This window comes from Charadrius vociferus, unplaced genomic scaffold, assembly GCF_000708025.1.
Source record: "Charadrius vociferus isolate BGI_N301 unplaced genomic scaffold, ASM70802v2 scaffold213, whole genome shotgun sequence".
Lineage (NCBI taxonomy): Eukaryota > Metazoa > Chordata > Aves > Charadriiformes > Charadriidae > Charadrius > Charadrius vociferus.
In genome coordinates, this window is record NW_009647828.1 from 517058 (window position 1) to 543423 (window position 26366).

Sequence of the window (26366 nt, forward strand, 5' to 3'; positions counted from 1 at the left end):
TGGACATAGACTGCACTGTGTATTCAAGATATTCCCCCAGGCCACCATCTGACACATTTTCCTTACTAGAGCTTTTACAAAAGGATTAGTTTTGGGTTGGTTTTTTTTTTTTCTAGGGAAGGCTCTATTGATAACAAACCCAAATGGCTACGTGTCTTACTGAGTAATCACACCCCCTCTTCCCCTGCCCTTAGCCATCCTCCTAACTTAAGTGGAGAGTCCCATGAAAAGCCCTTGGACCAACTTGAAAAGAAATTCGAGCATTTTCGCAGCTCAGAGCCACACAAGCACTGGAAATAACAAAACAACAGGGGTCGTAACACTGACAGATGAAGGCATCTGGACATTTGATATTTCAAAGGCTAAATTGAAACTACAGAAGTATTAGAGAGACTTTACCTGTTCCTCTGTGCAGTTGTTATGCATTGAGATACACTGGTCAGTGCACCATTGACAGTTGTTTGTATTTGCTGTACAGCTATAGCAGTCTGTAATCTGATCACATTTTTCATTGTCTACAACTATTAAAGAAAAAAACCTGCATGACCAAAAACAGGCATTTCCTGACAGAGCTCTAAGAACTTGATTATATATAGCAAAAGATATAACCAAACAGCAGTGACTGCAGATTTTCCGTTATCGACTACTTAGTAAATCAGATACTTTTACATGATTGAACTGATAGAAAATTGCATTCATTTGCAGCATCAATCATTTTTAGTGCCCAAGGATCCGTAAAACACACCACCAGAAAATGCACCAAGACATGGAAGCGCACGAACTAAGACTGGGCATGCATGTTCAGTCAATGCCCATGCAAATGACGCCAGAGGACATTTCACAAGGACGGTGAAAATCCCCCACCGCAGGCCCATTTTGCTGTAAGCCTGACCTTCAATTACGTGGAGCATTTTCATGCAAAGCTTGAACTTTCCACTTCATCTTTCCAATTGCTTATCGCCTGTGTTTTGTGAAAATTTATTGTACATTGAGAGCCCATCAAAGCAATGTCCCTTTATATCAATTTCTTTTAAATAATTAAAGGCTGCCATCTATTACAGAATCAAGGTTCATACAATTCAATTCAGAGCAACAAATGCATCAACATAGACCATTGAAAAGTTGTTTGAAAATTATCATAAGACTGAAAACAGGAATCAGACCTTAAAACGTTCTTTTTGTATGTCCCTAACCATGTAATACTGTAGCAGGAGAAATAAAGCAACTTTTCTTAAAACACTCTTCCTGCTGTCTCTCTTGAAGAGCACAGAATAACACTGCAGGACCCAGATCCCCCTTCCTGTGCCCCATGGTGCTCATCAGATAATTGCTGGCTCTCACAAGGTCAGTTCTTGGAGCAAACATCTACAGAGCAATGGTCCAGGCCTGATTCCTGACTGCTGATGTCTCTTTGGGATAGGAAAGTAAGTACAAGCAGTACGGTAGGAAGAAGAATCTAATAAGCAAGCAGCTTCAGGGGGAAGGAGAGGTGGAAACATCTCCAAGGCACCACAGCTCCTTGGTCAGAGGAACGTCTGCCAAGGCACATATGGAAGCAGAACTACAGTGTCCCCATCTTAAACTTGATCCAAGAATGGCATACAACTAACACAAGACAGAATTTGGAAAAGAAAAAGACCCTACACACCTTTCGGAAAAGGAAATTGAAAGAACGTGACACATACCTGGCTTGGGAGGACAGTCTTCAAAGACCTTTTGCTGCTGCGCTACCGTCGCCATTTCCCAGGGGACGCAGTAAGGAGGGGTGGTAGCCCACACGCATCTGATGCCAGGACCTGCTCGCAAGCAGGCCGTTTCGTTGTCAAAAGCTTCACATCTCTCGGGTGTGTACTTCAGTATGTCACTCAGGAGGAGGCTGTTGAAGCCTCCAAATACATACATGGTGCTAGACAAAATGTAAGTAAAGATATAAATATGTGTGCCTATGTTTATCGACCACGCAGTGCTGCAAGTCGATGTGATTCACGGTGTGAGGAAGGTGTTCTATTACATTCCAGCATGTATAAATCCAAACAAACAGCTCCTGGTTAAGAAAGGCACTAAAGAAAAGGGCTGTCTGTCAACTTCCACTGCTTCAGAGAAGCCACAGAATCTCAACAGATGGGTGTTGAGACCGAGTCCAACCATTCCAAGGTCATGGACCAACCTTCCCCCTCAGCCAAAACTCTGGTTGACACCTGATGAATGTGACTATACATAAAACGCTGCAGAAATTTGGGATCCTCCTGTAAAAAATAGTGGCAAGAGAGAGACGAAGGCTAAAAACCAGGGAGATGGTATCACACCATTAAACCAGCGTTCAGAAACTGTGACAAAACAATTCAGTGTTGTCACATCTTGCTACACCGCTGTGACAAAACCACAGTTATTTTCATGGCTGTTAGCAACTGAGCAAAAAGTCATTGTGTCAACTAAAAAAAAAACCACCCTAAAACAAAATAATATTTGGGGGTGGGGGCGTCTTTTCTAAACCTTCTTCTGTATCACAACTGCTTCAGGCAAAACATCACATTTCATTAGTTACACAAAAATGTCACCCAAAACCCCCTGTGCCTCCATGTTTGTAAATGTATGTTTAAAAAGAGTGAAAAAGAGTCAATGCAACTGAATAAAAATTTTGAATAATAAGTATTTTAATATGATTTTCATCCTATGTGAGGAAAGAACTAAAGCATAGGCTTAATCGCCCTGCATAGGAGCAAACACACAGCTGGTATTCAGCATACACTGAAACAAATACATAGTGAGTAAGATTTCAGAGCCAAAAAAATTATCTAGAAGCACACCTTCCTTTTCAAGGCAGTGACAGTTATCTGTCTGGCTTAAACTCAGCTTTAAATAATGGTAATGATTTACAGAAAGTATCCACAAAGGATAAAGGAACCAGAACAAAAGACTCCTAAGAAATATCGTTTCTCAAACTTGGTTCTGCAGACTCAAACACAGTAACAGATGTTCACCTGAAAACGCGGATATTATTACAGTGATGTAATGCTTAACAGCAGAAATCTCACCTGTGATTTCACCTAAATACTGTACGTCACGTGAATGTTAAATAAGGATAAGCTACACAGGATAAGCTACGTAAACTGAAACATGGGCAAATTTAGAAACCATGAGGGAAAGTACAATTTGGAGATAAAAGTTGTCAGTGCAGCTAAATAAGAACTATAAATACAAAATAAATAAAATTACAAACTTATAGAATTAATAATAAAGAGAAATATATCTACAAATAAGAAAAAGGAATAGAAATATGAAAAAATGAAATTTTTGAACGAACTAAGTGAGCTGAGATGGTTTAGTCCAGTGAAGAAGAAGGGCTGATTGGGACAGGTGGATACTGAAGACATGATAAGAGTCTGAGAACTTTGAGAGGTTTGCAACATCTCCTCAGCTCTCTGGTCTCAGCATTACTGATCTACATGTTTACACTTATTGAGGTGTGAAAAATGCCAATACCCCCCAGCTTGTTTGTAACCTTACCTGTTGTACAGCACAGCCGAATGTCCAAACCTGTTCACATCGTGATGGAGACCCGGGCGAGGAAGAACAGACCACCGATCACAAGCTAGGATTAAGGAAAGCTCATTTCAGAAAAGTTCCACAGTATAATTAGTGATTCAACTTAAGCAGCACATTTCTTCCTGAAAGATGCCAAAGTACTTTAATAACTATAGACAGACCATTCCGACCACCACCAAAATTCAAATCTTGAGTGAAACCGGACAGTTTACGAAAGCGCTGCGTTATCTTCTTTTGCAAGATTTAAGACTTTGTCTTTACACCAGTTGCGTGGTATAACAAAAAAGGAAAAAAAGGACATAATGGCTCTGCTCCATCATCTAAACAGTTCACGAAAAAGGAAAGTTGCAGGGCATTGTGTTGAAGGGGTTATTAGCTTTCTGGCAATCACATGTAATTAAACAGCAGTGGCTTGAGTTGCTTTTTCTCCTTTACTAGGGGAATTTTTCATTGCATAACAAGTTCGGTTTTCATCTGTTTATATGTGAATTATTTGCAGTTTTGCCCCAAACCAGTATCACTGAGAACAGACTTATCTTTTTTTTTTTTTTCTTCCATTGCAATTATGTTCCTAGAGGGTAGATATCCATGTTTTTAAAAATATTTTTCACTCATCATAGCTTCAGGATTTGTGGTTGTTTTTCTCTTTTAATATAATGTGAGATTATTCCATCTTTTTCTATTAGCATAACATTTATAAGTTCTGCTTCATTTTTTACTCGGTTTCTCAGGTAATTTCTTCCTTTAGGCAGCACGAAGAAAAATAACATAAGAAACATATAACCCACTGAGCAATCAAAGGAACAAAAGCAGGAAAAGTCAGTCCAATTCATATCACTTAAACTTCGCAAAGTGAATGGGATCACCTTGGGGGCTAACAACCCAAAGGCAGTTGTATGCAATTTATGCAATTAAGACAGAAAAGGTAATCTGCTGTAAAGATCTACAGAGCTCTCAAATACTCGCAGATTCTTTAATACAAGATAAAACTGCTATGCCACGGACTGAACCTCTGGAAAAAAAAAAAGAAAAAAAAAAGAAAAAAAGCCCCAACCCCCAAACTAGTGTATTGACAAACTGACAGGGCAAAGAAAACCAACCTTGTTAATTTTTTTATCAAATTTAATTGGAGAATTGTTGGGTAAAACAACTGATCCTAACCTCTGCTCCAGCAGAAACTTTTGTTCGAGTGCTGACAAATAAAAGACATAGGACCCAGTCAGTTGGATTTAATACTTTGATAAATTGTGTGATTTTGAAGTTTATTTTTAAATGTTACTTGCTCGATTTTCAAAGAATTTAACCTAACCCAGCATCAGTCCTGAGACAAGCATGTACAGTTCCAATTTTTAATAGGAGACTTCAGCAAAATTAGACAGCAATTTGCAATTTTTTATTCATCCAGTTGTGAGTTATGTGAGGCCAAGAAACATATTTTTCTAGATTAATAGAAGGCCTGGAATGTTTTGCTTTCTAAGCTTCTTTCTCATCTTTAACTGAAGATCAAGTATCGGAAAAAATGAATAATTCTGAAACTACAAAGAATCCTCTCCTTCCTGACTTAAAAGTTAAGCCAAGCCTAAAAACTTACAATGCACAGGATTTATTAAATCTACCATGCAAAAAGAACACATATATTATGAAAACATCCAGCCTTTCTCTGTGTTTGTCATCAGAACTGAAATTTTGATGGGGTAAATAGAAGAGCTTTAATTTCCCTCTGTGGGGAGAAAAGATCATTATATGATTATAACCTTTACATGAATATTTCATGCTGAGTTGAAAAAAAAAAAAGTTAAAACTTATTCAGAAGTTAAAAAGAACGGTTACTTAAACCCACAGCAACTGCATTTTGAGACAATCTGCCTGTGAAGTTTCTATTCTTGTTTTAGACAAATCCCACACATGAGGGACATGACCCTTTGGAAAGCATAACCCTCGCCTTTTCGCTCATGGAGGTGAACGTGTAGCGATGGAAGGGCTGCAACTCACCTATGGCTCCTTTGCTACTATGAATTGTTGAGAGGAGGAGGTAAAGGATTCAAGGGAGGCATTCATCCACCCAGAGACAAAACTGCTGCAGAGTGGGAAACTTCTACAGAGGCCAGAGAGACCAATTTTGGGGATAGGAAGTGCTAACTAGTCATTGCAGTGTGCAGAATATCGGAAAAATACTGTGAGACTGCTCTATCCAAGTGCTCACCCAACCTGAACGTCCACACAATCCAAAAGCTTATCCTCAGAAGCAACAAGAAATGCACGTGCACACAAACAGCTTGGCTGTTATCCTGAAACCTTCCAAAACTGGGCATTACCTGGACAGTTTGGATTGAATAAGCCCCACCTGGTCAAGTAGAGGATAAAAGGATAAGAAGCATTAATGCATTCTCAGATCTACCTAATCTGCTAAACCTCCAGAGAATCCCAGCACACTCCTCAGCGACATTTGTTTGCATCCTACACAAAAAAAACCAAAAAGAAGATATGTCCTCACAACACTCAATGTGTGTGGTCTCATTACTTTGAAATTTGAGAAGAGAAAAACAAAAAAATTGACAAGGTAAATAAAACGAGTAACTGCAGAAATAAGTTGTACTGGCAAAGGTTAAAGAGAAGGCCTGGTTTTGAAGCCTTTATTTTAGACTGCATTTTAATTGCAGTTTTCTCCAGTCTTCCAACCATCATGATCACTGAGATATCATCTTCATCAATAAGATGTTAAAAATGAGCAAACTAGCCAGATACTCCTTGACTTTTATAATACCCTAAGGTAGCCAATTACTAATCCTCTCCTCCGAAGGCACTCCGTATCAGTTGACCTTGCTGCTTGGGTTTCTCCTGGGTAGCTTGAGCCGTAGTAGTGTCAGGGGATAGATGACAAACACATAAGCGTGTTTATATTAAAGATGTGAGAGCCATATCCATCTATGGTGCCATGGCCACAACGGTCTTTGATATTTACAATGCTTCCCCACAGCGTACAGGCTCGTTCTAATGGAGACCAACATGAACATGCTCAATATAATTTCGGCAGAGATCACGCATGAAGAACCACCCAGGGGGTGTTTCTGCTGTGACACTAACGATCAGTATTCCTGACAGTGCTTCTGGTCCAATGGGATAAGGTAAATCACTAACAGAAAGATGCCCTGCCATGAAAAGAAAAGAAAAAATGGCCTTTTTCTCTTAAAAACAACCTCTTCTATCCAGCCTGAAAGTTTCTGTCCTAAGCAATGAGGGTACCAAAAAGCACCAGAACACCTCTCATCCCTGTCACGTGAAGTGCAATCAATGCAAGCTCTACTTATCAGTGTAAAACTGGTAAGGACTAGGCAAATTGACTACAGTACTTATTTCACATAACAGGAACCTGCCTGTTAACTAAACTGAATCAAAATGAACATAATTATTGGCACTTTTTCAAAGTAATGCAACTTATGTTTTACACCTAATACACAGTTCAATGGGTCAGGACAGATAGCAAAATGTAGCAAGAAATCTCAATCAATATTGCTACCGAAGTTTTAAAAATTACTCTCTCTGTGACTGTCAAAATACCTCATTTTAGTTCTTCACAGAAAAACTCAAAATAAAGCCAGCTAGGAGCACACAATAAATTCCACAGGGATGGAGCACACAATAAATTCCACAGGGATATGGTTTGAAATCACAGGAACCAGAAGAGAATGATCCCTTCCCTAACAGACAGCAAAAACAGCACAAGGATGCCAAACCCTGCTGCTGAATTTAATCCATTTGCTTGCATATTCCTTTCACAAACCAGGAGTGACATCACAGTGGACGTTCACTTCAAGAAATGAGGTTTACATGATTATTTTAGGGAATCAGTCGCAAGAGCCCACATTTAAGGAATACTTAGAGCAGAAGGCAGAATGTGATATGAGTACAGAATGGTGTTTTTCTCCAACTTGAATTATCTGGACGTGTGTGCACCGTCTTTTATATAATTTCATCTCTCTTCTCTTCTCAAATGCATCATCTCTGGACTCCAAATTCACAAATAAATGCTGCCCTCTTCTGGCTACTCGAAGTCATCAAAACCCAATCCTTCCAAATAAAATCTGATTTTCTTGTTTAATAGTGCTTATGGGGATATTTATGCTTATAAAGCGTACATATAAACAAACTGACTTTACAAACAGCACAGCCAAACAAGTCAGCCAACCTGCAGTTAAAACAAGAGCGTGCAATATATAAGTTGAGCTCCAGCAGTGTCCAGCACTTATAACTGTCCTAACAGTCTGCATTTTTGATAAATCATAGATTAATACACACTCAAATATCAGGATAGCTTTATGGCTGAGTAGGTAGAACAATATGCTTTTGTTGAAGGAATAATTTTTAATGCCCAAGGTTGTGTATAAACTGTTGACCAAATAGCTGTTGCTGTATTTGCCTAGAAATCACTGCACCAGCTCATTTGCTTGGCAAAGCGTAGCAAGCTAAACGAGCCTCTCCTGATTACGCATTCTTCTGCAGTATGCTTAGTGGCATGTGGTATAATATACCCAGCATGTAAATTAGTCTTCTTGAAGACAGCTCTTTTTGAATATCCAAGATTATTTTTTTTTTTATTATTTTTTCTGCAAGAACTTACCAATATCATACGCCATAAAATCTGAAGAAAAGCACTTCGCACCGTGGCTCATGGAGGTGTCATTGTGTGTGTTTCCTCCAAACACCAGCATGGTTCCACTCACTATCACAGCCGTGTGCAAATAGCGAAAAAATCTACTGTCTTTAAGAATAGTCCTTCAGAAATAAAGATATATGTATTAATGAAACTGATTAGTACCTGGCAAAGACAAAACAATACAGAAATCCAAGTTGAAGGAGGTTTCAGGGTGCAGGGAGGAGTGGAGGCATAGTATTTAACTACTTTTCCTTATGAGATATTTAACAACTTCCTTTCCAGACTGTTCGATTCCTCCCGTGATTTCATTTTGTCATCTTACCATCTGCTTGTCAAATTTCTCCTATAAGGAGAAATATATCTATAAAAGCCTCTTTCCAAAGCCACGGATCTTAAAATCATCAATTCCTTCCCTAGAAATTATCAAGTTTTCACACTAACCAAGCTTTTGAACGTAGTCAGCTAAACTTGCTCATATGGACACTGCCTGGAAAGACTCCAATATTTTACAGTAACTCTAATTTTATAGTAAGCTAAAGAATTCTTTCAAACTGGGATCATCTTTTGCTCAAAACTAACAAACCTATTTTGAGGAAATCTATGCAGCTGCCAACAACAGAGCCCCGTAGCTTAATACCTGCAAAGCTCAACACCTCATCTACGACTAAATCGTGGGAAGCATTAATCATACTTGCCACTGACCTCACCTTTAATCAGCATGATTAATGGCACTGCACAAAAAGGGTCACCCCTTTGTAGAATTTCCCTACTATTTTGGGAGGGTGGGATTGCAGGAAACCCCTGATGTGGTCACATCTGTCTCGTGGGCAGTGGTGTCGTTGTTTGCGGGCTGTCACAGAGGCAGTTCTGCAGCATCCCGAATGCAGCTTGCACTGAAGCCCACACTTGCACAACAAAATACTCAGCAAATGGTACAGCTGCCGGTTGAAACACCGGAGGGAACACAGGGAGAAACACACTTGCCAAAATAAAGATCAGGGGAATGCTTTTTTGCCCTTCCAAGAAATCACAAGAGGGAGAGAAGGCCTAAATTACCTAGAAATAAAAAAAAGGAGTCGGTGACTCCAAAAAAAGCACAGAGAAGGATGAGCAGACACTCCTACATGCCTCGCTGCAAGGCGACGGCTCACATGCTCTGACAGTCCTCTCGAGACTGACAAAATAAACGTGATGGAAGGAAGCTGGTGCTGCAGCGTTTTGAAGAATATTGTCACATTTGTGACATTTTCTGCTTATTCAGTCAGATTTGCCCACTCCGTGGCTGAAATGGAGGGTCAAATGAACGAAGAGAGGAAGCGTGGTTATGACTGCATGTACAACGGAGCAGGAAGGAAGGTTTTTGGAAATTAGTCACTAGTTACTTCACTCATCACTACAGACTCACAACAGTTGTCACACAAATATAAGCTATTTTAAACTCTCAAAAACAGGCGATACAGTGACTCAAATTTACATGTGTTTATTCAAAAGATAGTCTCCTTTTTGTCAGAAGCCTTTAAAAACAACTTTACGAAAAACACAAAATTGAGGAAGATTTATTTCACCTCTATAGCTCAAAGTTGCAAAGTTTTGCTGCCATTTAAATAGAACTCACCTTTGGCAGAAACAAATCACAGAAGATTTCAGCTTAAGAAATGAACGCTTCAAGCAGTTACAGAGCCAGAAGAAAATGGAGTTATAATAGAAATTCTTTTGTGGTCTTAACTGCAGAATGAATTATCGCTCACTTGACTGCAGTAACTGCACTCATATGCACAGTCTGTACTGCTGGCGAGAGAATCCCATCAAATATTTTTCTTTTCAGCTTTAATACAACAATAGATTAAAATGGATTTCTTGGCTCATTCACAGTCTTGATTATATGTGATTATATTATTCTTTACTCAAAGGGACATAAAAATAACAGATACAAGAGCACACTATCTATCCTGAATGCAGGTAACTGCGTACTAATGTACCCTTATCAAATACCCCATCCTCTTGTCCACTACAAACAAAAATGACGGGGCGGTATACAGGAAGAACAACTACTTACCACATACGGGAATCAACTTCATATTTGTACAAGTCATCTGCTAGCCTGTATTTGTTGGCACTGAATGCTTTGTAACCTCCATGGATATAAATTGATCTTGTATTTGGATCATAAACACTACTGTGACCATACCCTCCTTGAACCAAAGCTCCGCTCGTCTGTAAAATGTTCCATGTATTTGTGTCTGCGAAATGAAAAACGTGAGCGACAGAACACAGTTAATTTACCTCCATTAATAAGTTATCAACAAATCTGGTGGTGAAACAAATTGAGTTTCCCTTGACTCAGGTCTAGCCACTGTCTCTGTCACTTCATATCCAAAAATATTCTCCTTCAAGGAGTTTGTTGTCAAGAAGTATTGTCAAGTATTTTTAATTAGATCAGAAACATCTCTTCTACAGTCATTTATTACATTTTACAGACAAGCTAAGTAAATGAGAGATAAAAAGTACAGAAATAATATATTGCATTTCAATGACATGAAAATGCCAGCACCGTGGCTTGATTTGGAATGGCACCCAAGAGCACTTTTAGATATATAAGTATAAAGCCAGACAGCACTGAAGCCAAGTATGACTGTGAAGAACACTGCAGTTAAAAACTAATATGTGATTAATGATCCTATATCTCACTCACTAAAATAACATTGGTTTGAAGCACTCTAGACATAATATAATGGCAACCGAAACAAAAATGCTAAATTACACACCAAATCTCTGCAGCAAGTACAGAATGAAACCCTACACAAGCTTCCTAACTCCAGGGCAGACGAGGCACACGGAAGGCAAAGGAATTGAATAGCCTGCAAGGTCACACATGGGAGAAACAGAACAGGAGAAAAACAAATCCCTGTCCCACACAACCTGGTTTTCTCTAGCTTTCTCCTGGAGAAAGAAAGCTCACTCATGCAGATACCAGCGAGCCAGCGTAGGCTGCAGTAGAGATCCTGTGGATCAGGATGACTGAAGGACAAGGATAACAGGTGGAAATGTGCAGATAGGGCCACTATTTCTGACAATAACCAGCACATTCACATTGAGAACTTCCTGTGCTTAACTATGTTCTCTACCTCGTCAGTGGAGCAAGGGACACACCTCCAGAGAGCCATCTCAGAGCAGCTAAGTTAAGCAGAAAATCAGTTCATCTGCAGAGCTTCCTACACTTCTTCACTGATGCTACTGGAAATCTCTGGATCCTTAAGTCAGAGCTTGGACTGTTCCCAGAGATATGGGGCAAACGAAGTCCAGAAAATCATTCCCTGTTCCCCTAAGCATTCGCTAAGCACCACTACCGGAAACAGGAGTATCAGGTTATGTGGGTACTTGGTCTGAAATGTTACAAATATTCTTGTATTCACAGGATACAAAAAATAATTTAAAAAATGTTTGCTTTGTCTGAGGAAGAGAGGAAAATTAATTTCAATTGTCCAACAGTTATCCCCTGCTTTGTCCCTCAATTACAGCTTTTTTGTCCTTGGGACCTAACAAGCTGTATAAAGCTGGAGGCACATGGCTGCCTGCTCACTGTGTGTGCTACACAAACACTGGAAGTTAGATTGAACTTCACGTAAACACAAATAGGCGGAGAAGAACATCTCTGTCATTGTTTTCCTAGGTGAATGTGGATCATTTACATCAATTTTCAAAACAACAGTTAAAATTGAAACGAATGGTAGGTAGGGTGCCACTCACCCAGGTTGTATTCCTGCACATTGCTGATGTACCCATAAAGAGGGCAGTGCCCAAAGATGACCAGCATGACCGTGCTGTCTTTCAGGGTGACGATGTGTGCCGAGTGGCCAACAACAGCATACTGCTCCTTGGCTTTCGGCGTCGCTTGAGTCCAGGTCTGGGTGGGAATGTGGAACACCCACAGCTGGCTGGTCACGTTCCCCGTCGCATCTATCTTTCCACCATACATGTATATATTATCCTGAAAGAAGTCAGATTTAAAATGAGTCCCAACGAGTTTGGCATTTAGGAAACCGCTAATATGTAAGTAACAAAGTTGTTATATTTTATCTTCTCTCAGCTTAAGTTTTTCTCCTCTCTCAAGGAGAAACATATCTCCTTCACCAGTCATGTTTGATGTGAAAGCAACCATGACTGTCAGAGTTTGTATCCAAGTTCGTAATGAAAGAATACCTTCAACACATACAATTCACTCTACATCAGGGTACAGAGGGGAATGGGTGCATGGGACAGGATTTACCTTCAGATGACAGACATCAAAATTTAGGTGCCTGTAGACCAGCTCGAGTGTCTAAGCATCCACTATAAAAGACTGAAGCCTGGAGAACAATTCAAGTGATCGAAAGCAGGGAAGGTTGTGCCTACTTTTGAGTGATCTGACTTGCTCTCCAGATTTCACTACCTGTACTGACCAGGTCTGTTTTCACTATAAATGGAGCTCAGGGGCTTCCAAAGGCACCCAAAGTTAGGCACCTGAAATTAGGTGATTTAATAATCACGCCGAATCACTCCCAGAGCTTGCAAATGCAAACAGCAGAAGACAGCTGGTAAGAAAGGCAGTTATGATGGAAACTCTTCTGTGTCTGTATACTAAAAGCTTTGTCTTCCAAGTTAATGCATTGACAAAAAATGAGGACCCTTTGGAAAGAAGGGAGCCGGGATCGTTAGACAGGATTTTATTAATCATCCTGTAAGAGCTAAGTTCCAAAACTCTATCCAGTTTCCTTTGTGGATATCTCCAGGAATCTGGGAATCTCTCATGAATCCAAAGCGTGTACTGGAGCCCTGTTTCCCTACTGACAAGGTGATAACCTTGGAAAGGGAAATTCTCTACTATATCTGATACTTCTTGGGAAATTCCCGAGAACCACTGCCCGTCACTGATAGTAAACCCACTTATCATACCCTACTTTTGAACAGTTACTTGCAGAATGGGCATCAAGCCCTCGCAGGTAGAAATTACCATCCTTCTCAGGTTCTTCAAGTGTTCTGTTTGTGAACACTGCTGTGTGGAGTTTTTCAAGTGTCTGTAATTATGCTTTATATAGGCTTGCACTGTGATGAGCTAATTAACTTTCCAAAACCAAAGGTCAGTAAAGGATTAGCTCATCTCCTTTTCAAAGACTTTGCCATTCTGCTCTCACAGCAAGTCGTGCAGGTGAGAAATGAGGTAAGAAGCAGTCAAATCCACTTGTTTCAGATGTTGTAAGAATAGATTCACAGACCTACTGCAGAAGCAAAGCAGGTTCCAAAAATTCTTAATTCACCAGCTCTGCTTTGGTGCCCTGGACAATGGAGGTCATGAAAATATTTATGTAGTTTACATAAAAGGCAATCGGGGAATCAGATGAAGTCCAGCAAACTAGCCATCAGGCATGTCTTGCAAGCACAGACAGTGAGAAGGAAATAATGGACTCGCTGACCTCAGTCAGCCTTAAAACCTCTGAGAAAAAGGCAAAGGAGGAACATACAAGCATAGGCACGACAGACTTCCTAGGATACCAGTCCAAGGACTCCCTGGAGTACAAGTACATAGACTGGGATATCCATGGAGAAGCCTTTGAAGGTGAAATGCTTCAAAGCAAGACTGATGTGTGGGAAGGCGTGGGCGTAGCGGGAGAAAAGGGGGAAATCGCCCAGGAGATGGATCTGCAGCACTGAACTTACTTTATGTAATGCCAGTGAATGACCATATCTCATCTCTACGGAGTTCACAGTGTCGTCTAGTGGAAGCCACTCTTCAGAAATAAGATCATACCTGTATAATAGATTGAATTAGTTATCTGAGAAGTAGATAATGAAGTTGAGAAAATTATTGCTTGTCCTTTCCAGGATTTGTGGGAAATTATTTTATTTAACTAAAGTCCTACCGAGATTTTAGCATGCACAAATTACTCACAGGCTACTTAAGGATTAAAAAAACAAAATCCAGTCAAACCTGTCCCGTTACTTAATGTCCACATATTGATTTCCTTTACCCTGAGGTTTTTTTTCCGCATGTAAAACCAAGAGGTAAAGCATTGTCTATTAAGCTATGACAACTTACACCACATGATCCACCCAAAAGAGCAGAAAAAGTTTACACTAAGCTCAGATAAGTTCCAACTACTTGATTAAAAAAAAAAACTGCCAGTGTTTAGAAGGCACTTTTTAATTATGTCTTTGTCTTTCAAACCTATTTTTTTCTGTGAACTTGAAGCAAGATAAACCCTCTGCCCTGAAAATGGCCCGTGGCTGTTTAGATAAAAGAATGAGCTATACTTGCCATGCTTACAGCCTTATAAGATAAAACCATCTTTGAGAAAGTGTTCAGTGAAGCCACAGGGTATCTTTTGAAAAATCAGGCATGACTTTGAAAGAGTGAATTGTGGCTGTAATCAGCAACTATCCTACAACTAAGTGTGCATTTTCAGCTCTTCTTTAACTTCCCCTACAAGAATTGTTACCTCTTGCAGAGCACACAGCTCTCGCTTATGTCCACGAAAGCAAAGTACGTAGAGGTATCCCTGGGAAAAAAAAAATCCAGCTTTTGACTAGATCTGCCCGAATACCATCAAGCTCAAAAGGAAGCCTGATATGTTTTTAGGGGGGTTTTCTACAAGGTACACAATCACTATTTGATAGTTACTGTTAAATCTCACCTAATTGTATAAATGTTATCATCCTAAATACCGTTCCCTGCTTGGTAACCCATCCACTATGCATAAACATGCACAGTGTGTGCTAATTAAGGAGCCAAACACTGTGAAGTCACGCACATATAATACAAGGGCGGGCTAATAACACTGAGGCAAAACTACCCTCTTTGAAAACAAGGCCAGATAGAATTTAGAAGCTAACCTAGAAATATACAGCAAATTGTCAAATGCTGTCAGAAGCAGATGAATCAAAAACTCACTGAACGTCAGGAACCTTACGTTTGTTCTTTTCCAAAATTAGCACCCCTTAGCAGCATTTTCCCAGATCTCAAACGTGAGTCTAAGTTTTTATTGCTGCTGCTTTCCCCTGGAGACAGTGTAGGCTAAAGCACAGCACGTCGGATGTCATTTTCTAAAAATAATTCTCAAATCCAAGTTCCTCTACTTAGACTTTATTATCTAGGTTTATACTCACGCTAAAACCTTCTGAGAGTCAGAATGATTGAAGACATAGCCTCCAACAATCCACATTTTATTGTCATGGATTACGGTTTTGTGAGATGCTCTAGGAAGTTTTGGAAGAGAGTATTCCTCCCGGGTCCAAAACGACTGGTTTGCAGGAACAGGAATTGAACAGCCAGGGCCTGGGAAAATAAGGTTTAAAAAATGAGTTATTTTTTCTGAAGTCTGTATTTCAGCTAGAGATCAATATCCTGCACCACAGGTGACAAAAATGGTGCATGGCCAGGTAACGAGTGAAAGCTGTGATCCTCATTTCTTTGCCCACACCAGCAATCTGTGATGGACTTGGTGCGTTATCTCCCATACATAACCACATACTTAAAATTTAAAATTGTTTTCAGAACAAAAATGCCGCTCTAGACTAGATGAATCAGTGATGCAGCAAAGCAGACACCTCGCTCTGTTCTCCCCTGCTGTGATTGCAGGCGGGCACGGTACATACCCGTTCCCACTCCACACTAAGAGGGTATCTTACAGCACTTAACTAGCTACCATGTGCCCACAGAAGCCCCAACACAACCTGTAAAAGCTTCACAAGACCCACTTAGCAGCATGCTATAAAAACGCAAGGGTCTACAGTTATCTTTCCCTCTTTCCATTCCTTTCCTTCTCAGCAATACATTTTTGTGAATTGTTCACTTCCCCCCCCCCATATTTCTGCTTCTCTTAAACCAACTTTTTCACTGCCAGGCTTCCTTCACAGTTTCCCATGGCGTGGCAGAAGAGGAGCAGCAAAGTATACATCTCTCCATACATCTCTCATATGGAGAAAGGTTTAGGGACTTGGGTCTCTTTAGTCTAGAGAAAAGAAGATTGAGGGGGGATCTTATTAATACATACAAATACATAAAGGGAGGATGCCAGGGGGATGGGAGCAGTCTTTTTTCAGTGGCGCCCAGTGATAGGACGAGGGGTAATGGGCATAAACTTGAACATAGGAAGTTCCATCTTAACATGAGAAGGAACTTCTTTACTTTGAGGGTAGTGGAGCACTGGAACAGGCTGCCCAGAGAGGGGGTGGAGTCTCCCACTCTGGAGACATTCAAAACCCGCCTGGACGCTGTCCTGTGCAACCTGCTGTAGGTGACCCTGCTCTGGCAGGGGGGTTGGACTAGATGATCTCCAGAGGTCCCTTCCAACCCTGACCATTCTGTAATTCTGTGAAGTCTCAGCAAAGTAAAAAGCTGCACAGACGCTGTCCTTTCTTCTCTGACACCCATCCACACGCACAGAGTTACTACAGACAACAGAGAGTTTAGAGCCTGCTGAGGCCTTGGAAAGAGAATAGATTTATCAGGACAGCCTTTAGACAGTCATAAACATGAATCACTGTGTAACAGAGTTACGGTCTTGACTGTAAGTGAGCAACTGCTTGTTGTTGCTGAGTTTCCACCAGCAGTAATCTTAGGCAAGCAGACTGGAATCTGATTTATCACCCTTGAAAAACTTCTGGTTTCTGAGGTAGAGTGACCATTTCCAGATGTAAAAAAAAAAAAGCTTCAGAATATGACAGGGGAGGGTAGCTTGCATCTCATTCTGCTACTGTTTGTTTTGGGCCTTTCTTCTTTTTTTTTTTTTTTTTTTTTTTTTTTTTTTTCCCCCCTCTCCATAGATATATAGAATCAGAGAATCCTTACACACTAACCTGCTACAGAAATGAAAGAATGAGGAAACGAGTGGCAGGCTAAAAAAAGAGCAAATGCAAGTCCACTTTTGCTGTCAGTGCACAACCAGACTCCAGAAAAGCATCAGGAGGCACTGTACTGCATAAGATGTGGTGTTCCACGTGCGTACAAGCCCTGAAGTGTATTACCTGTGGCCAGTTTTACATCTGAGAGGCAGAGGCACCCTGTACCAAGGTTAGCACATTCTCCTTCGGATGCTCATTTTGCTAACCTGGATTCTTTCCACAGTGCCTAACGCGCTGTCTGCTCCTGCAGCATAGCTGAGTGGTGGCAGCAGGTGCTGCCAAGTGCTGTGGCTGGCTGCATTTCATATGAGGCTGATACCTGGATGTCAGGGTATCTTTGCAACGGAAAAAATGTATGTTTGGTCCAAACCGCTGCTAAGGCCGACATGGCTGACCAGCACAGCTGGACGTGAGAACAAGGCATTTTGTGTGTTCAGACAAATTAACTACTGCCACTAGGCTTAACTTTGCTTTAGGTGCACATGAACGAGATTTAAAGTTTTTTATCCGATGCTTGCACACAACAGGCTGGTACTGCTTTGTATGGTAGCATAGTTGCTTTAAAACGAGTTTTTTACCAATGACATACGATCTTTTGATATGAAAACGTAGACAGAAGCTTCAGATACTTTGTTCCTAGTGGAAATGCTAATACTCGTCAAGCAGAACATTCTGAAATACTCCCAATTAAACTGCAAGAGCCATACATAGAAAAGGCAACTTCTTAAAAGAGCTTCTCCATGTTAATCAGGAGACTTACCTTGCCAGCCTGCAGAGCACAAACATGCCTTAGTATCATTAAAGTTGCAGTGCCCTCTCTCAGGTGCCCCACAATCATCTGTGCAGTAGGGAATATCACAAGCTTCTCCCTTCCAGTATTTGGCACATTCACATTCAAGAGCATTGCTGCTGTTATTGAGCTTGCACTCTCCTCGGCCGGAGCAATTATTGGGACACATATTGAAACTGCGAACATCAGGGAAAGAAGGTTTGTCAGTAATGAAACAGATTGCCAAGCTGTACCTCTTATTAACAAACGCAAGAGTGATGCTGATCAAAAGTTAATAGAGCCGTAGTTGCGCTGGTTGTTAACATGCAAACCAACAAGAGCCGCTCATCTAGAACCTGACCTGACGGACCTGTAGAGATCTGTTCTCTGTCTATCATCTACAGAGCTGCCTCACTTAACGAGTTAAACTTACAACCGCTCTGAAAAACTATCAATATGATTTTTAGCCATTTGTAATGCAAATGAATTGCCTTGAAACGCCCAACAGTAAGTGAAGAATTTAATCAGCGCTTAAGGTTTTTGTGGTGTCTGTGCAATTTATACTTAAACTACTCACAATTACCTTCTATTCTGGGATCTGCTTACCAAAGGAACACACTTGAGACAAATCCCAAGCCAAAGATGTGCCTGTTTTGAATCATTTCTGATTTCATAATATCTGCAACGTAGCTGAGGCAAAACCAGATACATCCTTATGGAAGATCCAAATTCAGAGATCCTGTTCTTTTCCAAATTCCAGTTTTTACCAGTCTATCAACCAGTATAACTCAACAGATTGGGATTACTACCCAATATTCTCACTGTCGTGCAACAGGCGGAGTCACTGACATGTATTTGTCAAATACCTATCTCCAGTAGTAACTATCAAGACTGAAAATATATACATATACGCTTCTACTTATCCTCTGAAAAATCGTTAGGAAGAAACCTAATAACCAGGGCATGTAGAAGAAACAAAACACAAAAAAATACTTGAAAATTGTGTGAAATGATCAAGAAAGTGAAGCGTTAAAGAAACATTAAAATATCTTAAAGGAACTTGAAATAAGCAGGTTATTCTTTAAGAGAATGTCTTGGCTGTACTGCAGTGGGGCAATACCGAGAGCTGGCGGTAGATGGTGGCATGGCTCACGGCATCAGCCAGACTTTCAAACGCTACTGCTTCAGCTGCTCTGTGTCAAATAACTTTGCAAAGGCTCCTTATTGTCTTCTGGAGCTTTCAAGGGGTGCTGAATGGTCTGCATTTTTTCAAAGAATCCATTGTGTATTTAAGTGCTGAGTAAGGATGAAAGCACCAAGACTAGTATTCAAAAAATAAGCATGCCATTTTAAGGAAAACTCTCAGTTTTGCAAAAAAATCAGTTATGACCAAGGGTTTTGCAGCTGGTGTTTTTTTGTTGGGTTTTTTTTTTTTTTGTGAAAGAAAGATGAGAACTTCTGCAAGTTACATGCAAATTAAAATCTCCCAAAGCAGCACAAACATAATTTGTATCTGTAGCAGCAACAAATTCAAAACCCATGATCCCCATCAGAAGCAAGAAATCCCTTCTCTGCTACTATGACAAACAAAACCTTTCTAAAAGCAGTTGATGAATTAGGGAGTACCCTAGAATTATTTTTAGAAAGTTTATCCATGACGATTAAATATACATTAGCAAACACAAAGCACCTATCTATAATATTTTAAATATGAACCAAATAACATAACAAAACCATTCCAGACTAAAATGGAGCCAGATTAAGCAATTCAATCCAAGGACGGAGTAAGAAAGAGCATCTCAAAGAAAATTGCTTGAAGATCTTCAACAGTAGGTACAGTTCAGTGTCCCAAGTGAAATGTGTGTGCTTACGCAAAAGCATGTTTGTGCAGAAGTATCTCTGCAGAATGCGTAAGAGAACACACATGCAAAAAATACATCAATTCTGGTTGACCGAATATGATCAAACAAATCTAGTAACATAAAATAAATAATATGATGTCTTTCTGAGCAAACATTTGCCCACGCTTACAAATGACAACTGAAGTTAATGCTGAGCACATTACAGTTATTAGCTGTTGCAAGGGTATAATAAAGATAAAAATCTAAATTCAAGTATCTACTCATAATTACATGCTTCAATGGCAATCGCTTATTTCAAGGCAAAACTGAGAAAAGAGGAAACCTCCTTCTGCTCAACCTGCAACATTACTCTGGAGCAGTACTACTTACTTATATGTGATGTTAAACCCTGTTAAATTATAGGCAGCATCACTGAAGAAATGCAGAAGAGCATATCCAGAAGTAGCCACAACTTCTGGTACTGTTTCATTGCTATCTTTCTCAGGAACAATAAGACCACTGGAAAAGAGGGAAAAAAACAATGTTAGAAATGAAATAAGAGGGAGCAAAGCAACAATAGTAAATGCATCAGTGTTATCGAAACAATTGAAACAACGTATTTATTTGGACCTATTGGAAGTATAATGAATTTGTGTAAAGTAATCATCGTTTTCATAGACCAGTGTTATCAAATTGTTTTTCTCCAACAGAACTCCTTAAATATTCAAAAGAAAATGTCTGGACATTGTGAGCATGCATACTCAGCCAACCCTCAAAACAACCGCATTCTCAAAGGCATAAGAATCCTCAAGACCCTCTCAAAGATAAAACCACATTCTTCAGGGACCACTTTAGTAAACCCTCTTGCTTGGCTTAGTTATCTGCAATACAGTGACCACATTACTGACCAGGGAGTGCAGACAAATTCGGATATCAAGGCTACTAAGAGCAGCATTACTGCTGCCCTCAACATGCACAACTTCGGTCTACAAGAAGGAATGGCTGCAGAAAGGTATGCAAACAGAAAACTCCAAAGTAATCAACTCGGCTTTTATGAAAGACAAACGTATACTAAAAGTGTTTAACCTGAGTAAATCTGAACCTGTCCAGAATTTTGGTTATTCTTACCAAAAATCTACTTTCTCTCCCTTATTATTCTGCCATGATTTAAACAGGTTCCATTCCTAAAACAAGGTGGCCTGTTTGAAAACAGAAATTAGTGTGTCCCAAAAGCATAAAACCTGCTGTACCAAGCCAATCTAAAGGTCTGCTGAGCCCAGTATCTCCTCCCGACTATGGACTACAGCAAATGCTTGGGAAAGACTGTGACAAACAAAGCAAGTACGGAGCGTTTTGGCGATGTGTTATCCAGCTTCCAGAAACCCACAGTTCAGGTGCTTTGACCTGGAGAATGCACCCAATTCAGCACATTTAAATAAACTATTCATCCATGTTTCTATGTAATTCTTTTCTCAACCATTTTTACCCTTTTCATGTGGAAAATCTGCAGCAGGGAGGTCGACAATTTAACTCTGCAATGGCAGAGAAAAGACTTCTTACGCTCACTTTACAACAGCTGCCTGATCATCCACCACTGCCTCTTGAGTTCCTCCTCCACAAGAAGTACAATCATCCTTACTCACCATCATCTTGCCATCCACTCCATGAAATTCATGGAGTTCCACCCGACTCATCACATCCACATTTGTTGTCTCATCCTAAAAGATTATCGCGCTCACTATTCCCACCTCATTCATTGCTTCACACTTCTGGTTGCCTCCGGCTGTTTCTCTACACCCTTCCAGCTTCTACAAGATCCAGGCTTTTAGTTTTCCAGGGGTGGTGGAGAGAAGGGAGGATGATAGGCAAGACTCTTTACAGTATTCGAGATTGGACACAGTACAGATTTATATAATGGTTTGCCAAAACACTTGGAGTAAGCTGAAAAGGAGTCTAAACGTCTCTTGAAAAGAGTAACTACCACCTCTTTACCTAATGCACAAAATAGTTTGTATCTGAAAGGAAATGTTTATTCTTCTTTTAACGGAAGACTGACAACAACAAAACAAAGAAGTCAATTCCTCCCTCATACAAAAAACATAGGAGCAAGCATAAATTTGAAGTCTATTGAATTTATTTTTATAAAAGCCTTTATCAAAGCAAAGCGCATTGTCTACCACCGCCTATTGATAGTCAGCTGTTATTTTTCTTGTAGAGAACCATCTCTCCCCCAGCCTCAGTCCTATTTTCAAAAGCTAAGTCGAAGCTTTTTGAAAAGCAGAGACTCCAAACCCCAGAGCGGAGCGTGTCAGGCCGGGAACGGAAGGCAGCTCTGGGGCTGGAGGCAACCGGCGGCGTCACAGAGCCCCACGGCTCTGCTGGGAAAGTAGCCGAGCCTCGTTTCGTGCCCTGCGACTTCTGAATATCCGAAGGCACCATCCACTAAAAAGCAACGATGAAAAGCATTTTTCCCCCTGAAAAGAATTTACTTTTCCCCTTTTGAGATCTATTCGGAACAAAAAGCAAATGCATTTGAAGACAGTTCCCTAGGACAGGGTAAATGAGTTTCTACACCCGAGGAAAACACTCACAGCTATCCACGGCAGCCTATTCACATCGCCTGTAAAGCACTTTTTTGTGACCTGAATTTTTCTGTCCCCGAATACAATACAATGGTGTGCTGAAAGAATAACACAGAGACCCAGCGATCCTTCCCAAAAGCTTTTGCTATAGATGTCGGGGGTGTTTGCACCAAGAGTAACAGATGAACGTGTTACCTACGGCGGGGTAAATCTGCAAACTACAACAGCCCTTCCTGCACAACAAGTCTTATTGTGGACAAAAAGATATCTTTCATTTTACCAACATGTCATAAAAATGCAGTAACCCGATCCCATGGTTTGGCTAAACAATTCCAGCACATTTGCTGATATGTAGCTCAATAAATACTTCCTCATGAAAAGCCAATTATTTTTCCCTCTTTCAGATCTCAAGGATATGGGATTAAAAGGTAAATTTCACTGCCTTTTTCATCCATGTGTAAGAGGTGCCCGTTTCATTCTAAAATTTGAGGCTTCTGATCTGAAGATGATCTCTCCCAAAAGACTGTCTCCCAAAACATCAAAGAACAAGAAGTCTAATGAACTTCTCCTTGCTATTTGGTTCATAGTTTCCCTTTGTAATGCAAACTGTAGGACGGTACATCTCCACCACAGGAAAACAGACATCTGAATATAATTCAGGCTAAGGCAAACTATAGCTCAGGGACAAGAAAAAATTCCTTTGTTCTGGTTTATTCTTCTTTGGTCTTATTTTTGCAGCACTTATCACTGATATTACAGGGCAATGTAACTGGAAGGCCCTGGAGAGGGAAGAATAACAGTAGCAAAGCATAAAACTAACGAGTGAATAGCGGTAGTGAGAGAAGACAAAAATCTCCCCCAATAACCTCTCCTAATAAAAGGACTAGCACAGAGCGATTATTTGTTTTCTCTTCACAGAATCACGGAATGGTAGGGGTTGGAAGGAACCTCTGGACGTCATCTAGTCCAACCCCTCCTTTGCCAGAGCCAGTTCACCTACAGCAGGTTGCACAGGAATGCATCCAGGCAGGTTTTAAGTATCTCCAGAGAAGGAGACTCCACAACCTCTCTGGGCAGCCTGTTCCAGTGCTTTGCCACCCCCAAGTAAAGAGGTTCCTCCCCATGTTCAGCTGGAACTTCCTGTATTCCAGTTTGTGCCCATTGTCACTCGTCCTGTCGCTGAAAAGAGTCTGGCCCCCTCCTCTTGACACTGCCCTTTAGATATTTATAAGCACTGATGAGATCCCCTCTCAGTCTTCTCCAGGCTAAGCAGACCAGGTCTCTCAGCCTTTGCTCACAACAGAGGTGCTCCTTCCCTTCATCATTTTTGCAGACCTCCGATTAACTCTCTCCAGTAGTTCCCTGTCTTTTCTGAACTGGGGAGCCCAGAACTGGACACAGTACTCCAGATGTGGCCTCACCAGGGCACAGTGCTGGCTTATGATCAACTTGTTTTCCACCGGGACTCCCAGGTCTCTCTCCGCAGAGTGGCTTCCCAGGTCAACCCCTAACCTGTACCAGTGCATGGGGTTATCCCTCCCTAGGTACAGTACCCTACACTTGCCTTTGTTGAACAGCCTGATGAAACTTCATAGACAGACTGTAATTTCATCCAGAAAAAGCCATGAGAAGAACACAATACAATGATAACGATCATGCCTGTGAAAGGTCAAACCTTGAAAATCGTGAATAAATTAGTGTGTGCACAGCATCATTTTGAATAAACCAGCACAAACAGAATTTAAATGATCTGCCATGCAAAAAAAAACCGATAGGCAGAATCAAAATGATAAAGGATTATGCAAAGCTTCCTTTAAACTACAATCCAGAATCTCTCAGAGACTCAACTCTGGCCAAGATTAGTCTATTTCACAATGTACCGCTTCTATTTCTTTTTATAAGGTTTCAAAACATTTCGCAATCATCACTACTCCAAAGCAAATAAATACTCCTACTCATCAGCTAAGCTGTCCAATGACATTATTTCTTAGGCATGGAAAGGCAAACCTCTGTTTTGCCCTGAAACAACTTCTATTTTCTGTGTGCTGGATTTGTAGAGCCAGTGGCAGAGTGAAAAACCATATCGAGGAAAACGTGACTTCTCTATCGCCCCGCACACATTGCCCGCCACGCTCTCTCCCCTACACCGTAAAAAAATAGGAATTATTTAAAACAAAGGGCCTCTCCTCTATTACTTTTCCTTGATTTGCTATGCAAGCGTCTCATCATTTTCTCCTGCGACACAACCTGCCAGCGTGGAAGGGATCAAAAAAATGTAAGAAGCCCTACTGAGCAGAAAACAGTGAAAAAGGAAGAAGATGGGAGCCACGCAAAGAGCGGGGGGCAATACACAGTACAGCTCACAGAAAGAATAAAGGTACTGTCAATGTTTTGGTATCACACTAGCTTCTCAATCTATTGAAATGCAACGAGAAACTATTCTCTTAATTTTTAAATTTGACCCATCTGGACACGCACGTATGCAAAACACCACTGTTTCTTTCTTATTAAACTACAGTCCGTGCGCATCACCATACTCACAACTACAAGAGTGGAAGTAAACAAAAAAAAATAAACAAACCAAAAATAGAAATTACGAGAGACTAAAAATAAATCAATGCCAAAAAGGGGTGGCGGGGGGTGAAAATAAGGAGACATCTCAAATTGATTTTCTTAAAGGAAAATTTAAGATTCTTGTGCAGCAAGATGGACTCCCAAACACAGACTTTTTAGGAAGCAACGCAACTACAATGACACTTATGAAAAAAAAAAAAAAAACAACCAAACAAAAAAAGACAACCCAAAACTCGTTATTGAGAGCTGGCAACATCCCAAAGTACAACTTCTCTTGAAACGGTCCTCCCTTGTTGCAGTTCAGACAGAGCCCGCTGCTGCAGCACCAGCACAGGGCGAGCCTGCCTGCCCGCACAGCCCTCCGCACCGCGGGGGCTTCCCCCAAAAACCTCCTCAAGCTGTTACATGACCCTCTTCCTCCCAGAGACAAGGACAAACCATGAACATACCAAGATGTGTCTCATGAGCCATTTAGTAATTTTTAATGATACTGTCACATGGTGAGCGTGACTGTAAAAGCTGTAGTTCAAGAGAACGTGGGCTGAAAGGCATCAAAAGAAACAACACCTTTTTTTGCCCTTACAGTGAAGAAGTACTTTAAAAGTTAAAAAAATATCTTACTACCTCGTCTTCGAGAGACAGATTGTGCTACTGGCCATGGTGCAAATGCCTTGTCATTTTTTAAAACCTAAAGTCTGTTACCTGTGAAGCTCAGTACAGGATATTTGACTTAATGGTAAAAAAAATAAAATAATCTTACTCTTCAATGCATCAGAAACAGTTTAAGAGAAAAGAACCAAAAAAGTGAAGAACGGAAGAAAGTTTCTGCTCCAAACTTCCTTTATAGGCCTCAATTTAACACAGAGGATTTATCCTTTCAAAACTCTAAAATAGAAACTCTCTTTGTCCATCTTGTCAAACTGATTTGATGTTTTCAGAGGGGATTACAGGTTTAGTGCACAAAAGCTATTTTGATACAATGCATTTACATTTCTCTAAGAAATCTGACTTTCTACCACAAAGACATTTTGATTTATCAGTTCTCACACATTCCAAGGATCAGCTGGCTCACTGACAGGCTCACGAGTAAGCGTAAACATGGGAACATAATTCAGCAGGTAGATTTCTAGCAAAATCCCAAATACATTTGCTCCTCACCTTACACTGATTTATTTTTGTTTTAGATCAATACTCTAAAAGTTATCGTGGATCCAGAGAAAACAAATAGAGCAAAATAATAAATACTTTGACAACAGACTGCTAGAATAAAAAGTCAACTGGACTGTTCCATGAACTGAGTGTGTGTGTGATGGACGTCTTGCACCACAGTCCAGCACAGGGTCATAACATAATATACCCCCTATCTCAGGATGCAGAATGAAAACTGATTTGGGAAGTGATGGTTGATGGTATGCAGAGTGTCAGCTCCATCAGACGAGGGCAGGAACACTGATAGGCTGAAACTTGGTTACGCACATGAGCAAAGGTCATCCAGCGCATGCCTTGAAGCAAACAGAGCAATA

The 26366-nt window shown here is 40.5% G+C and overlaps 1 protein-coding gene across 1 annotated transcript in view; it reads right to left on the reverse strand.

Moving 5' to 3' along the window:
* Positions 1 to 26366, reverse strand: part of ATRN (attractin) — a 118868-nt gene that overhangs the window by 83504 nt on the left and 8998 nt on the right. The window contains exons 4-13 of the mRNA XM_009882542.1: positions 20078 to 20206; positions 17838 to 18043; positions 15341 to 15509; positions 13895 to 13985; positions 11948 to 12188; positions 10257 to 10440; positions 8165 to 8319; positions 3508 to 3592; positions 1686 to 1906; positions 400 to 521 (exon numbers count right to left, since the gene is read on the reverse strand). Of these exons, the coding sequence (XP_009880844.1) occupies positions 400 to 521; positions 1686 to 1906; positions 3508 to 3592; positions 8165 to 8319; positions 10257 to 10440; positions 11948 to 12188; positions 13895 to 13985; positions 15341 to 15509; positions 17838 to 18043; positions 20078 to 20206 (1603 nt within the window). The remainder of the gene's footprint in view (positions 1 to 399; positions 522 to 1685; positions 1907 to 3507; positions 3593 to 8164; positions 8320 to 10256; positions 10441 to 11947; positions 12189 to 13894; positions 13986 to 15340; positions 15510 to 17837; positions 18044 to 20077; positions 20207 to 26366) is intronic.